At 43.5% G+C, this 15,281-nt stretch overlaps 1 protein-coding gene across 8 annotated transcripts in view; it reads left to right on the top strand.

Annotated features, from left to right (window-relative positions):
* TJP2 (tight junction protein 2) overlaps positions 1-12,309 on the top strand; it is an 87,898-nt gene extending 75,589 nt beyond the window's left edge. For 3 of the 8 annotated variants that reach the window (XM_069476432.1, XM_069476430.1, XM_069476431.1), the window contains exons 18-23: positions 5,235-5,335; positions 6,526-6,738; positions 7,880-7,990; positions 9,188-9,517; positions 10,959-11,044; positions 12,081-12,309. In XM_069476432.1, the coding sequence (XP_069332533.1) occupies positions 5,235-5,335; positions 6,526-6,738; positions 7,880-7,990; positions 9,188-9,517; positions 10,959-11,044; positions 12,081-12,246 (1,007 nt within the window). In that variant the 3' untranslated portion in view covers positions 12,247-12,309. The remainder of the gene's footprint in view (positions 1-5,234; positions 5,336-6,525; positions 6,739-7,879; positions 7,991-9,187; positions 9,518-10,958; positions 11,045-12,080) is intronic. The other 5 variants (XM_069476433.1, XM_069476434.1, XM_069476436.1 and 2 more) reach the window with 3 other exon arrangements.
* The last annotated feature ends 2,972 nt before the right edge of the window (positions 12,310-15,281 follow it).

Below are 15,281 nucleotides of genomic sequence, written 5' to 3'. Positions count from 1 at the left end.
ACGCCTGGCATTTGCCTAAATAATCTGCGGTGCGGGGAGTAGATGGAGGTACCGATAAGACGAGACTGGACGAGACTTAAGAGTTGTTGAAGCCAGTTGATGTGTACGTGGGAGTTCACTAAAATGCTCTCTACTTTTGTATATGTTTAAAGTTTTCCATAGTGGAATATTTTTTTAAAGTTCATGAAATGACTCATTGCTGCTATTACTCATGAAAGTAAAATGGTCTGAGAATGTGACATATTTTCATAACCGAATGTATGCACTACCTGTATAAATGGCTAGTTCTGTGAATATGGTATAATAAGAGTTTAAAAGGGTTGCATAAATTTTTTGGCCATGCAGTGCGTTATTTTGTGGGAGTAACATGAGATGACCGCATGGATCTGACATCCTCAGGGTAATGATAGCTCTGAGTCCCAGGCCAGTCATTGTCCACCTGTGTCATAGTTAGCGTATGTGTGATACTGGGGAAGAAGAGGCTAACTGATCGTGTTCATATTAGAGTCTTGTTTTATTGTCACTTGGCTTTTCTCGTTAAAGAGAGATGCACTGCTTACCACTGTGTCCGAATGTTGTAACTGAGGGAGTTTAACCAAATGCAAAGGAGGAAGTCCTTCACCATAAACTAGACTTCTGTGAATGTAAAGTCTTAAGTACTCGTGCTTTTGGAATCTTCATGCTTACGTTTTCTGTCATTTTTACTACCACTGGCAATTATTACTGTTACTGTTGTCATAGCAACAGTGAGCAGTGGCGCAGCCTTTCGTGTGCTCTGTCTTACTAGGCCATGAGCAAGGCCCAGCGACTTCAGATCTAGTGTGTGGCTCTGCCCAGACTTACCTGTGGAGTCTGTGTGTGTTCAACATTGTACTTACGTTACAGCATGGACGCATTATTGTAATGCCACAAGGGTCGCATAGTGCGAGTCTTCCTTTTAACAGATGAGAACACCAAGGCCCACAGGATTACGAATGATGTTAAAGCTACCCCCATTTCCCATTTCCCTCCTGCCTTTGTGGGAGTCCACCGAATGGCGAGGGGATGCCTTCAGAGGGTTGAATTTGGGGTTCCTGTGAGGATGTGGGAAATCAGGAAGGGAAACCGTGGGTTGCAGAGGAAGAACCAGGCTGAAGGAGGCTGGACAAGGAGGACAGCAGGGCAGAAGAAGGCAGCCAGTGACTGTGGGGCTCTCCCTTTATCTGGCTTTGAGTCCCCAACATTTGCTCTTTGCAGCACAGTTCCCGGTAGCCGGCTGGGTCTGATTCCCATGCGTGTGGAAGGGATTAGCACGCCTCCTTTAGCTCCACTAATAGACTACAGGATCCTTGACGGGAGAGACCGTGCGCTATCCAGCTCTGTGTGCCAGAGGCCAGCATCAGGCAGAGCAAATAGGCAAGTCATAGTGTTTATAACTTACACTAGAACTGTCTCTGGCACACCGAGCCATTTCTTGCTTAAGCTAGTCAGGAAGGGGAAAATTTTGGGATAACTAAAGTCGGAGGTTTGAATGGAAACACACACTGTGAGCATTGAGTTTCATTTGGAAATATAAAGTGACCCGATCTCACCATAAATTGCCAATCTCTCATATGGAATTTTTATGTAGGAGAGGTGGTGCAGACTGCTAAACAACTTTGATCAGCAAGCCCCAATTCCCTGCCAAATGGTCTTTTACAATATTCTTCCAAACTTCTAAGGTTGACTCCTAAAAGCAGCACGGATGGCCTCACTGAGCACCTCCCACACCCCAACCCGCCCACTCAGCTCAGCCACGTAGTGATTTGACGCTGTGTGCCGTGGCCAGAACAGCAGTCCTCACACTTGAGCAGCAGAACCTTCAGACAGAATTAATATTCTATAGGCTTTTATGCTTTTGAATTTTATGACATTTTTATAAATTAATAAATGAGAATAATAGCACTGGTTTGGTGAGTCCAGCAATTTGGAGTCAAGCTTTGTGTTGCACGTGGTCTTGCTAGGTGCAGTATCCTTTTTTTCCCCTTTTACATGGTAAGAAAATCCTGTTTCCCACAGATGAGTATTTAATTATCATAATATTAAAATGGTTCTCCTTACAATCTTGAAGTGCTCCTCGATTAAACAAGAAAAACTTTAGTCTGGGGATTGCCCAAATCAAGTTGACTTATCAAAATCAGTTTAAATGTTAGGCTTGACTTCCCCTACTACCACAATTTTTAAAAATGTACTATAAAATACACTTGCATTTGTGTATAACAAATCATTTCTTTAAAGAAATGAAGTTTGTATAACATGTTTTCTTGGCATCTTCAAAGCACTCAGTTCATAGTTTGAAGACCACGGAAGTAGAATTATGGATTTAGAGATGTAAGTGGGGCCACGCTTTCTGTTAAATTGTGGGATTTTAAAGCACCATGAGATATTCTAGCCCTTTATCAGCTTTCAGGCTTTCATTAAAGTCCCTGCTGGGACTTTGGAGGTGCTGAACAAGTGCTACTGATGATTATTAGTGATACTACTTTATACTTATTTTGTTATCTTTCAGTGTGACAGAACATGTTTAAGAACATTTTCTCTGTCATTCTGTAGTCTTTGAGAAAGCTTGAGGGGAAAGGTAAATCTTGTACCCAAACTGCAGTAGGTAATTCTTGGTTTCTCGAGGGAATGCAGACAGTCTGGTTGACCACAGGAAGCAGAGGCAACATGCTGGGTACTTTGGCTGTTGCCCACCCATTTAGAGGGGGTCTAACACTGCAATGTTGACCGAGCCCCATGAATAGCTTTATTGAGATTTAATTTACCTACCGTATAATTCACTCAAAGTATACGATTCAGTGGGTTTTAGTATATTCAGAGTTGTGCAGCTGTTATCACAATCCATTTTAGAACATTTGTTACCATCCCCCCAAGAAATCCCATGCCCCTTGGCAGTCATTCCCTGTTTTTCCCTCTCCCTAACCCGTCCAGTCTCACAAGTCACCTCTGGCTGTTGCTCTGGGTACTCCCCAGCCTCCTGGGCTGGGGAGGGGGAAGTAACACTGACCGCACACATGCCCGGGCTGGGCACAGATGCCCTCGGAACCCCAGTGCTCCCAGCCGAGGCAGTGGCTGAGTGAGCATCCTTTTGGGATTTCACGTTCTTGCACTTGAGAGATGTATTAAGCCTATCCAAGGGGAATAGGCCTAGCCCAGAGGTTGGGGAGCAATAAGTAGTTAAGTAATATTGGTCGAAGGCAAAGAACATGAAAAGCCTAATGAGCGAAAAGTACTCGATCCAGAGTTAAGGGAGGGCACCACCATGTCTGTGCACCTACCTGTTAAAAAGAGGTCAAGTGCGTGAGTTGGGTGTTACTTTTACATACGGCTTCGGAATTTAGCTACTATGAAGCTCTTATTTTTTGTTCATATACTTTGTGAACTCAGTAAGAGGTCTTGTGACTTTCTTCATTTTATCAGGGACACAAACATTTTCTGCCATTCATAAGTGGCCCTTTTAACTTTAAGTTTGTGATAAATACAGACTGTATTTATCTCAAGACAACTCCAACATAAAGCTTCAAAAGCCTGCTTAACGTTATGTGTGCATTTCTCATTTAGTCTCTGGGGTACAAAATCTCACTTCTGTTTGTAAGACCTGTGGCATCATATTTTAGCAATGAGGACAATAATCTCGGCAAGGTACCATGATAAGAATACAGAAGTCCATGGAATCAAGGTTAATTTTCCTGGGGTTATCCAATGGATCAGTTTATTCTAATGCTTTAAATAATTAATAACCCAGGAAATTGTAAGCCCATTCAGGATTTTCCAAGGTCACTGTCAGAACTTCTTAAGTGGAAGAAAGCTATATATAATCAGGAAGAAAACTTGAAGCATAGTTACTCAAAAAATTTGCTTAATGGTTCTTTTTGGCTTTAGAAGTGATAATAAATAATGCCGTGCCCTCTAATAAAGGGCCCTGATGATGTAGTTTAAAAGAAATCCTAACTTACTGCAGTGTGATAATTTTAGGTGCAATTTAATTTATTATTCTGGACTAATTTGCTTTTCTAGTTTATCTCTTTTAGGCCCACAAATACATACTGCTGAAGAATGATTACATATGTTGTACTTTGTTAGTATTTTATATCTGTACTCTAAATTTGTGCTTTTAGATGGGCCATGTAGTGTGGTGGCTAAGGCCATAGGCTCTGAAAGCAAACTTTTGAGTTTGCATCCAGGCTTTTCTGCTTGGTTGGTATGAGGCCATGGGCTAGTTACTTTCACTACTGTGCCTAGGTTTCTCATCTGTAAGATGGGCATGATAGTAATACTTACCTCGCAAGGTTTGTGTAAGCATAGAGTGAACTAATCCATGTAAGGCATTTGGAAAGTACCTGGTTGACCCACACTGCGTGCTAATATGTAAGATATATTTTCTTCTGAATAGAAAATTTACATTCCTTGAATACACACCAGTGGAGTTTGGGTAATCTGTATGCGTATTCCAAAATGTTTAAGTTTATCAAAATGACGTATACAGTTGGCCGTCTATATCTGTGGGTTCCATATCCATGTATTCAACCAGCCATGGATCGAAAATATTTGGGGGAAAAAATGGATGATTTTGTCTGTACTGAAACATGTACAGACTCTTTATTTTGTCATTATTCCCTAAACAGTGTAACAACTGTTTACATAGCATTTACATTGTATTAGCTATTATAAGTAATCTAGAGATGATTTAAAGTATGCAGGAGGACGTGTGTAGTTTATATGCAAATACTCTACAACATTTTCTATCAGGGACTTGAGCATCCATGGATTTTGGTATCCAAGGGGCTCCTGGAACCAATCCCCCAGAGATACTGAGGGACTAATGTACATCTAAGTGTTATGTTTTTCTTATTTGTAATATACATGCCTATGTAAATGGGATATTTTTATGTTTGTTTTAGATGTATCTTTGCTCTTGTACCTTTTAAAAACATTTTTTAAAGTTAGCTTTTCTGAACATAAACATTCTAAAAATTAATGTATTTTTTAGCTTTATGACATCCCTCTGTAATGTAAACTCAGACAGCTAGATGGTTCATAGTTTTAATTATATTCAATGAAAGGAGTTAGTGCTCAAATCTGTGCATTCTTTTTCTTGCATCTGTCAAAGTTGTAATTCAAATATGATAGAAATGAGTATAAATTATGTCAACTAGCATCCTTAATGAGCATCACTCTGGAAATTGATGCACACATTTTTGTTTATGTTTCTATAGCAACAATCAACCTAAATTCAGCCAATGATAGCTGGTTTGGCAGCTTGAAGGACACCATTCAGCATCAGCAAGGAGAAGCAGTTTGGGTCTCGGAAGGAAAGGTATGTGGTGTAGATACGCTGCTATGAGGTGAGAGTTCGTGTCCTGAACCTTTTCTTAAGGGGGAGTGAATGTAGTCAAACCGTGCCCATTTGAAGGGACTCTAACGTGTACGTTAATCAAGTTTGACATGTAACAAATTCTCTGACCAAGTAAGAAACATGAAGGGACTTTTCCAAGAAAAGCATAATGTGATGCACGCAGTCCTACATTCACTTCCCTTTTACTTTTAACGTAGTAACTAGTGTTGTGTTCCAAGTACACTAATCAGAGCTTACAAGACCTCACGCTGAGCTCCACGGCTTGCTAAGGACATGGGAAACTTAGAGTGCAGATGAGAGGGGAGGCTGAGGAACATGGAGAATACAGTTAAAAATTAATAGAAAGAAGAAATGCTAATGGAGTTGGAATTATTTGCTTAGAAGAAAGGTTGGTAGAGACTGTGCCATAGTTCTAGGGGTTTGAATAGGTGAAATGTGAGCATGAGGGAACTTGTCTAGGCCTCTAAAATTGGATAGCTTCTTGCCTGCGGAGATAGTTTACACATGGCTGTGCTGTAGGGAGGAAGGAGAGAGATTATATAACCTGTGGTCCCTTTCATTCTGAGGAGCTTTTGGTGCTAGTATCCTGTGCTCCAGCTGAATTGAGGTAGTTTGTGAGACTTTACGGTGACTCTTTTGTTGCAGAACTAAGTCTTGCTTTTTGAGAACTGGATGTTTAGTCAAGGTATCTGGCCATCTGCTGAGTGCTTACTGTCTGGAAGGCTCCATGCTAGCTCCCCGGGAGAGGCCAAGTTGAGCAGGACAGAGCTTCTGCCCTGAAGGATGTGAGCATCTTATAAGGAGTGGAGATTTATTACTAGGCGGGCGGGACCAGGAGAGCAGGCTGGAGAGGAGCTCAGTTCTGGAAGGAAAAAAGCCTGACCATCGGAGGAAGCGTGGGCCAGTGGCTGCGTCTAGGAAGGATGGTAGCGAGGATAGGCTGGCAGGTGGCTAATTTGAGTTCCTGCACCAAAATTAACATACTATCAGCTTGGACCACAGCCAGGTGATTTCAGGGGGAACAAAAGGTGCCTTCCTTGGCTAGCACGTCCAGGTTTCAGTCACTTGGCTGCGCCCTTGGGAATTTTCTTGAGTCCCACGCCCAGGAGCCTTGTCAGACCCCACTGACCCTCCGAAACAAATTCCTCTAGATGGAAGGGATGGATGATGACCCCGAAGACCGCATGTCCTACTTAACTGCCATGGGCGCGGACTATCTGAGTTGCGACAGCCGCCTCATCAGTGACTTTGAAGACACGGACGGCGAAGGAGGCGCCTACACTGACAATGAGCTGGATGAGCCGGCCGAGGAGCCGCTGGTGTCGTCCATCACCCGCTCCTCGGAGCCGGTGCAGCACGAGGAGGTGAGGCGAGGCAGGCCGCGGGCAGGAGGCTCCTCCGGACGGCGGTTCGTTCAGGGTGCGGAGGAAGGCATGCCTGCGGGTCGGAGCAGAGGAATTCTAGGGAGCCTCTCACTCGGAGTCCACGCCTGCACTATTGCGGCTGTGGTCCAGGGGATAGGAGGGCAGGAGAGTGAACTTCAGAAGAGATTCAGTGGCCGGCACTCCTCACACCTGTGCCTTCAGGCGTGATGGGTAAACAGGGTGGCTTTGTGTGCCAGTGTCCAAATTACAACGGAACATTCCTTTGGAATGCAGTATTGTTGTATTACTTGTAACCTTTGATTAGCTCTCTCTCTGTACTCTTAGATGTCCTTGCTTTTCTTCCCCACCCTACCTTTAACCTTTCTAATCTTGCCAGAGCTCCTGAGTGTTTCCCCATCAGTTTCCTTCTCTTTTGTATTTCAGTTTTTAATTGAGCTCATGATTAAATATTCACCTGATCACATGCACTCTGCATCCACTGACCCGTGATTATACGGCTTATAGGATCCTAGAAACCGTGGCCGCAGGCGCTAAGTTAGGACCAGGGCAATTATTAGTTGTACCTTAGAGAATGTTGGAACAGTGATCTTTGTCGATGAGATTATCCGTATATTTGGATAATTGTTGCTGTGGATTTCTCTTTAGCAATTTAGCTCATTCCAGTAAATGATCTTTTTCTTTATGAAATAGAAGTACCAAAAAAATAAGTTGAAAGGGGAGAAAAACACACCCCAACTGCAGCAAAAAATCAGTATATGCTGCTAGACCAGTTGTAAAGAATAAATTAACTCCCAAATGTCTACAGACACAGATGAGCTAGTGCTTAGAGATGTTAACAGTTATCAGTGACACACTAGATTTTAGACTTTAGGAGGGTTTTTAAAAAAATTGTATTTTGAAGGAAGAGACTACTATATTGGATGCAGCCAGTTTTTAAAAATAGGACTTAAACCTTTGCTAATAGAGTATGCTTGGTATCTGCCTGTTTAGTAAAGAACCCCTGGGTCACAACCTTGACGTCCAAACTTAAATAAGTTCACAGAACTCCAGCAAAACAGACGAGTGCTCTCTTCTCTCTGCTCGGATGTTCTGGTTGTGAATGAATCTTTGTGTCTTATAGAGCATAAGGAAACCTAGCCCAGAGCCACGAGCTCACATGAAGAGGGCTGCTAGCAGCGATCAACTTAGGGACAATAGCCCGCCCCCAGCGTTCAAGCCAGAGCCGCCCAAGGTACGTGGCTGGGGAGCCCAGGATGGGAAAGAAGAGGAAGCAGATGCCTCTGAGCCCCCAGTAGCCAGGGAGGTGTGCACACAATGAGATGGTGTTGAATTTACAGTGTTCCCTATTAGAGCCTGTCCTTTAGCCTGTTGGGTGATCCCCCAAATCGGGGAGGGGCAAAAAGATAGGAAGGAAAGACAATATTAGGAGAGTATATAATTTTAGGACTGTTAAAAGAGTTGAGTTTACTTTCTTTGTAAAAAGAGTAAAAGATTGACGGAATGCTGCATGCCCAGAATCACCAATCTCAGAATCTGTTTTTCTTTTTCTGTCTAATTAAAGTTTTATGCTCACAGTTTGATTTAGATGCACCAGAAAATCCTAGCTGGTGATTTGCTAAAGAAAAGAATCATCGCCACTGCTTAGAATGCCTTTCATTGAGAGAGCAGCTTGATTTACTTGTTTAATAAATCGTCATCCAGAACAGGATCAATATAAAGAAACAGGCTGATATCATATGATTCTTCACCTCCAATCAAAATCAAAGCTATGGCTGTAGGCTTTTCCTTATACTCCAATACAATTTCTATTTAACTCAGTAATTTAGATGAGAAGAAAGCAATAACTGATGATCTGAGCTGTCACAAATAAGTAAAATAGTGACTTCATAAAATATATCAGTGAAAATTTGCAAGCGGAGTGAGAAGCAAGGTGTGGAGGAGAAATGGCTGATAGCTTGATGCGCTGCCCTCCTCGATCCCCACTCGGTCTCGTTCTCTTCTGGCTGGACACCGGTGTCACCTCGTCACCTCTGGGCTGGGACATGCAGCCTCAGTGTGGCATGGTCTCAGAAGCCCATTCTTCCAGTCCCTAAGCCTGACTTGTTCTGAGTGAGGTCTTCTCCAAGATTCTAATCTCCTTTACTACAAAATTATCCCAGGTCTCATCTACTTGTAGCAATAGCAGCCCTCCCAGCACTTTCCCCGCACCCTCTTGGTTTCCTAATACTCTTCTGTAGGCAGGGAGAGAGGTAGGGCTCCAGATGCCCCGCCAGCAGCCGTTTGCCTTGCTGTATTGAATTCCTTGTTGCAACAGTATTTTTTGACCACCTTTGGAAACTGATCAGGAAATGGAGTGTATTAAATCACTAATATAGATTTGAAAATCAACTAAAAGCCCAGGGTAAGAACATGTGATTGCTTTCTGCAGGCCAAAACCCAGAACAGAGAAGAATCCTATGACGTCTCCAAATCCTACGAATACAAGTCCAACCTCTCTGCTGTTGCTGGGAGTGAAATTCCTGGGGCATCTACCAAAGGTTACCCTCCTCCTGTTGCAGCGAAGCCTGCCTTTGGGCGGCCTATACTGAAGCCCTCCACTCCTGTCCCTCCCCTAGAGGGTGAGGAGGTGGGAGAGAGCGGTGAGGAGCCAGATAACACTCCCAAATCAGTCCTGGGCAAAGTCAAAATATTTGAGAAGATGGATCACAAGGCCAGATTACAGAGAATACAGGAGCTCCAAGAAGCACAGAATGCAAGGGTAAGTGTTTTAAACTATGTCACCAGTGAGTTTTAGGTAAGTTTGATTTCAGTACAACAGTGCTTTTCCCACTGCCACAGATGTGACAGGGATGTGCCAGAGGTGTGTGCTGCATGTGTGGCTTCCAGGTGGCCAGCTCTCAAGAGCATCCCTTTTTGTCTTCTAATCCAGAAAGTCTGACCACAGAGGTGAATAAGATTCTGCTGCTCATACATCAGAACTTTGTTTTGGGTTCCGAAATCGGGCAGTGGGAGGAGAGAACCAGCACCTCTCAGAAGTTATTTTAGTTAGGACGTTAGTGGTGGTTATTTGATAACTCAGTCTTCATTCGCTCCCAGATTTGCCACAGAAACCAAGGCAACTTTGGGTGCTAAAATTGAAAAGCCTATAGATTGTACTTTTTGAGCTGCTTTTGTACTATGGGCACATATAACCTTTCAAGTGTCAAAGAAGAATTTAACCAAAGATCCTCAGACTATGTTCTGAGCAGTAGATATGAGAGTTTTTTCATTCAAGCCTATCACGGCAATACCAGTGCTTCTGAGCATTTTTCTTCTTTTTTTTTTTTATTGTGGTAAAAATATACATAACATAAAATTTACCATTTCAACTATTTTTAAGTGTCCAGTTCGGTGGCATTAAGTACATTCACGTTGTTGTGCAGCTATGACCACCATCCACCTCCAGAACTTTCTCATCCTCTCCAAGTGAAACTCTGTGCCCATTCGCCCTCCCCCACCCCGGCCCCTGGAGAACCACCCTTCTACTTTCTGTCACTATGAGTTCGACAGCTTAGGAACCTCGTATAAGTGGAATCATACAGTATTTGTCTTTGTGGCTGGCTCATTTCACTTAGCATGAAGGTCCCCAGGGTTCATCCAGGTTGCAGCATGTGGAAGAGTTGCATTCCATGGGCTGAGCAGGGTGGCTCACACCTGTAATCCCAGCACCTTGGGAGGCCAAGATGGGAGGATTGCTTGAGGCCAGGAGTTTGAGACCAGCCTGAGCAACATAGCAAGACCCCATGTCTACAGAAAATAGAAAAATTAGTCAGACATGGTGGTGCATGCCTGTAGTCCCAGCTACTCGTGAGGCTGAGGCAGGAAGATCCCTTGAGCCCAGGCATTGGAAATTATAGTGAGCTATGATTGTGCCACTGCACTCCAGTCTGGGTGACACAGCAAGATCCTGTCCCTCAAAAAATAAAAAAATAGAAAAGAGTTTCATTCCTTTTAAATGGTTTTTCTACTTGACATGTACCACTAGGCACCAGATACCATCATGGAAACTGGAGAGTTGCTTCTGTGTTTCCTCTTCTCCTTGGAATGGATGGGAAAGGAAGTAGGATGTAGGGAAAAAGTGGGACCAGAAGGAAGCCAGCAAGCAAACTGTCCAGTAGTTCATTCTTTCTCTCTTGTTTTTGTTTTTCACATTCCCACAGATTGAAATTGCTCAGAAGCATCCTGATATCTATGCCGTTCCAATCAAAACACACAAGCCGGACCCCAGCCTGCCCCAGCAAGCAAGGTAGGGGCTGCTCGGCAGGTGTAAGTCTCAGGAGGGAGCTTCTTCTGTAGGACTTGGACTTGAAGAAAGAATTTTCTTTACTCAGATTTCTGGGCAACAGGAGGATTTTTTTGCCTCCCTAGTCATTCAAGTCAGATTTAATTGTCAAGATTACAGAGTCAAAAATTGATGATAATTTTGCTTTGTGCTAAAACTCTGACAAAGTGTAGTCATTGCTATTTCAAGTCCGTACCCTTTGACACGTCGGAGCGCAGTTATTATGTTACATTGTGTTGGGATAGCACCTGAGCAGAATTCCTAGGGCTTAGACCTGTTCTGCTGCTATGTTTTCTGGCTTAGCCAAGCTCCTTAATTCCTTTGTGTCACCTAGCAAAGTCAGGCCACTTGTGCTTCACTGGGGTCTGAAGGGACCCTGGCAGGCAGTTGACCAGTGTTGGTAAGATGCTTTATGTTTAAAATGCTACACAAGCACCAGGAATTCTCTCAGTGTCTTCCTGTTGAGGTTTTACAGTAGATCGTATCCTGTTTCCGAGAATAGGGAAAAAAAAAAAAATCATTTTTCTTGTGGTCAGTCTGCCTGGAAGCTGGAGTCTAGTTTTACAGCAATGGAAAACTAGAAGCGAATTTCTTCTTTACCAATTGAATGGTGGCAACAAGGTCAATCCGGTTGCTGCTGGCAACAAAGAGGACTGGTGTAATGGATTGAAACGGGTGGAGAGCTCACTCAGTGCTGGGTGAGGCTGCCACCAGAGAGCTTAGGGGTGGGGAAGGCACCCCCCCGTCCAACGGGGGAGCACCTGGCTGGGTTCCTCACTCACTACCCGGGTGGGCCTTGGCCTTGACCTATTTCTCCTACCCCTGCTTCCACCACTGGACCTGGGCGAGGCCAGGAATGCCCCTGGTGGTTGGGCAGAGTGTGGCCCAGAGGCCAGTGAGTGATCAGCCTCAGGGATGGCCCTCTGTGCCTGTAGCCACAGCTCCACAGGCAGCCAGGGGACAGTGCTCTGCCATGTGTTTAACACTCTCGCTCTGTTAGCTCCAGACCCCCCGAGCCGCAGAAAAATCCTTCCAGACTTTATCAGGACGCCAGAGGAAGTTACGGCAGTGACGCTGAGGAGGAGGAATACCGCCAACAGCTGTCGGAACACTCAAAGCGTGGTTACTACGGCCAGCCTGCCCGATACCGGGACACGGAATTATAGTTGCCTGAGGATGGACTCTTCTGCTGCCACAGCAGAGTGACACTGCCGCCAGGCCACCGCGATGGTTCTTCTCCAGCTGAAATGCACTGCGGAGATGCGGTGGGCCTTGGGCCCCTGCGTTCTCACGGGGAGCCAGGGACAGCCAGTACAAATTAAGAACTGAAGGCTCTGCTTGCGGGACTGGGTTAGAGGAGTGTGTGGCTTTTGCTGAGAGATAAGAGGAACACTACACTACAGTCTGATACTGTTACTCGCTTCAGTGGACCAACATCTGTATTAATTCTGTTTGCATATTTTTAATATGTATATTAAGAAGCAATAACTATTTTTCCTCATCAGTAGCTGCCTTCAAGGACTGTGTTAATGTGAGGCAGAATGTGAAAAAAGGAATAAAAAATACTGTTGGACTCGAACTAAATTCAAATAAGTATTTTATTGCAGCTCTCTAAGTGCCTTTGATGAGAAGTGTCTTAAATTTTTCTTCCTTTGAAGCTTTCTGCAGCGCCATAATGGACTAAAGCATTATTTTGACTAAATTTTTATACCAGTTTATTAGCCGCGATTTTCCCTGCACTGTATCATCTTTTCAAGGCATTCCATCTTTGTAATATTTTCCATAAATTCTGACTGTATATAATAGCTATGTTTGGTAGTTTGGCTATAAGTCCTCAGTAGCTTGAGTCCAAGAATTTAGTATAGAAATTTTTTGTTTGTTTGTTTCAAACCTAGTGCTCCACAAAAGCAGATACTCAAAGAAAACACATTTTATTTCCAAAAGTGTGTATTGACAACCGTTTTATAATTTAATAAAAAGGAGTACATTGCAATCAACAATTTGCTTCGTGGTAGATTTCTACACTACTTCTGATTTTTAAATGCAACTTTTATTTCAATTACTGATCATTAAAGTGACAACTTGCTCATTGTTGAACATTGGAAAATGGAGACACATATGAAAAAGAAAATAGAAATAAGCCATAATCCCATCCATCAGATAATTCTGGTGAATTTCCTCCAATTACATATCTATGGACGTCTGCATGTATGATATTTGAGGGTATGCTGTGTTTGCAGTTCTGTTTCCTACTTTTTCTTTTTTTTTTTTTTTTTTGTTGAGACAGAGTCTCACTTTGTTGCCCAGGCTAGAGTGAGTGCCGTGGCGTCAGCTTAGCTCACAGCAACCTCAGACTCCTCGGCTTAAGCGATCCTACTGCCTCAGCCTCCCGAGTAGCTGGGACTACAGGCATGCGCCACTATGCCCGGCTAATTTTTTCTATATAGATTTTTAGTTGTCCATATAATGTCGTTCTATTTTTAGTAGAGACGGGGTCTCGCTCAGGCTGGTCTCGAACTCCCGACCTTGAGCAATCCACCCGCCTCGGCCTCCCAGAGTGCTAGGATTACAGGCGTGAGCCACCGCGCCCGGCCTTGTTTCCTACTTTTTCTATTTAACATTCTATCACAAATGTTTCTCTTAGGTAGTAAAAAATGATGCATACATCATTACTAGTAACTGCAGGGTAATACATCCCATGACTGCTTCATAAGTCAACAGTTCTATTATGGACTGGATTATTTCCAGTTTTTTGCCTTTTGTACATGAAATGTCCCTCTTTCTATAATCCATTTTTGTATGTCAGTGATCAGTATTTCAGTCCTTTTCTGTAGGTAAGTTCTCAGAAGTAAAATCACTGAGTAAAAGCACAGGAACATTTTAAGGTTCTTCATGTTTACTGCCCAATTGCTTCCTAGAAAATTTGGACCAATTTATGCTCCCACATTCACTCTTGGAAGACTAAAATTGGTTTAGGATTTTAGCAAGACAGTTTAGGAGGGTAGGCTTGCATGAGTCAAAAGTACACTGAATTTGGGAAAGAAGGGAAAGGGTTTAATTCCATTTGGGTCTTGTATGATGTGAATTGACACAAAGGTGTTAAACTTGTGCTTTAGTTGAGTCAGAAATTCCTCTTACTGGTAACTGAGTTATACGGTAAACGTGTCCTTGGCTGTGACTTTAGCAGCAGATGTAATAAAGTTAAGGATCTTGAGCTGAGCTCAGCCTGGATTATCTGAGTGGACCATAAATCCAGCAACATGTGTCCTTACAAGAGACAGAGGAGAATGTCACGTGAATATGACGGTGGAGATTAGAGTGATGCAGCCACAAGCCAAGGAATACCTAGATCCACCAGAAGCCGGATGGAACAAGAAAGGTTTCCTTCCTAGAGCTTTCAGAGGGAGCATGGCCCTGCTGACAACTTGATCGCATACTTCTGGTCTCCAGAACTGTGAGCAAATACATTTCTGTTCTTGAAGGTCACTGAGTTTGTAGTAATTTATTATAGCAGCCAGACAAAACTGATACACATGGCAACTTCTAAGCAGTTGTTAAGAAAATTTAGGAGAGACAAGGATAGTGTTCACGATAAAGCCAGCATTAGAAATAGGTCCCTGCACCTTCTTAGGGAAGGAATATTTATGTCAGGACACTAATAGTATAGACAAAGTCTTGGATTTTCATGTCTGAAAGGATACTTTGAGACCTGAGCCAGGCCCACATTTGACTGACATGGAATCTGAGATCCTAAGAGGAAAATTACTCTGCTGAAGGCCTCACGGGCGGTTAGGGGCAGGGACAAGTGAAGACGTCGTCTCTGCTGAGCCACTCAGCACAATTTTGTTCACTTTTCTATACCAGATCATTTCTGCAGGAGCTGACTGCCTCCGTTTCACCATACTCTTTCAGTTTTTAAGTGACAGACATCCATCTCTGAGGGTCAAACAATGAAGGAGTTATTGGCTCACGTAACTGGAAAGGATGAGAATGGGTTTGGTATTCGGACGGAAACTAGGTCCTCAGCAACCCCAGCGCGACTTTCTTGCTAGCCCTCAGTTCTCCCCTCTCCACCCTGAGTCTTTGCGTGTCTTCCCTCATTCTCTCTGATAGTGGACATGCCTTTTTTACGCACCGGGGAAGAAGGCCGCTGATAGCTCCAAATCCACATCTTTCCTGCACCGTGACCCCAAAGCCAAGA

This window comes from Eulemur rufifrons, chromosome 7 (assembly GCF_041146395.1).
Source record: "Eulemur rufifrons isolate Redbay chromosome 7, OSU_ERuf_1, whole genome shotgun sequence".
NCBI lineage: Eukaryota > Metazoa > Chordata > Mammalia > Primates > Lemuridae > Eulemur > Eulemur rufifrons.
Note: the sequence above shows the minus strand (reverse complement) of the source record. Positions and strands in the feature narration are given on the sequence as shown.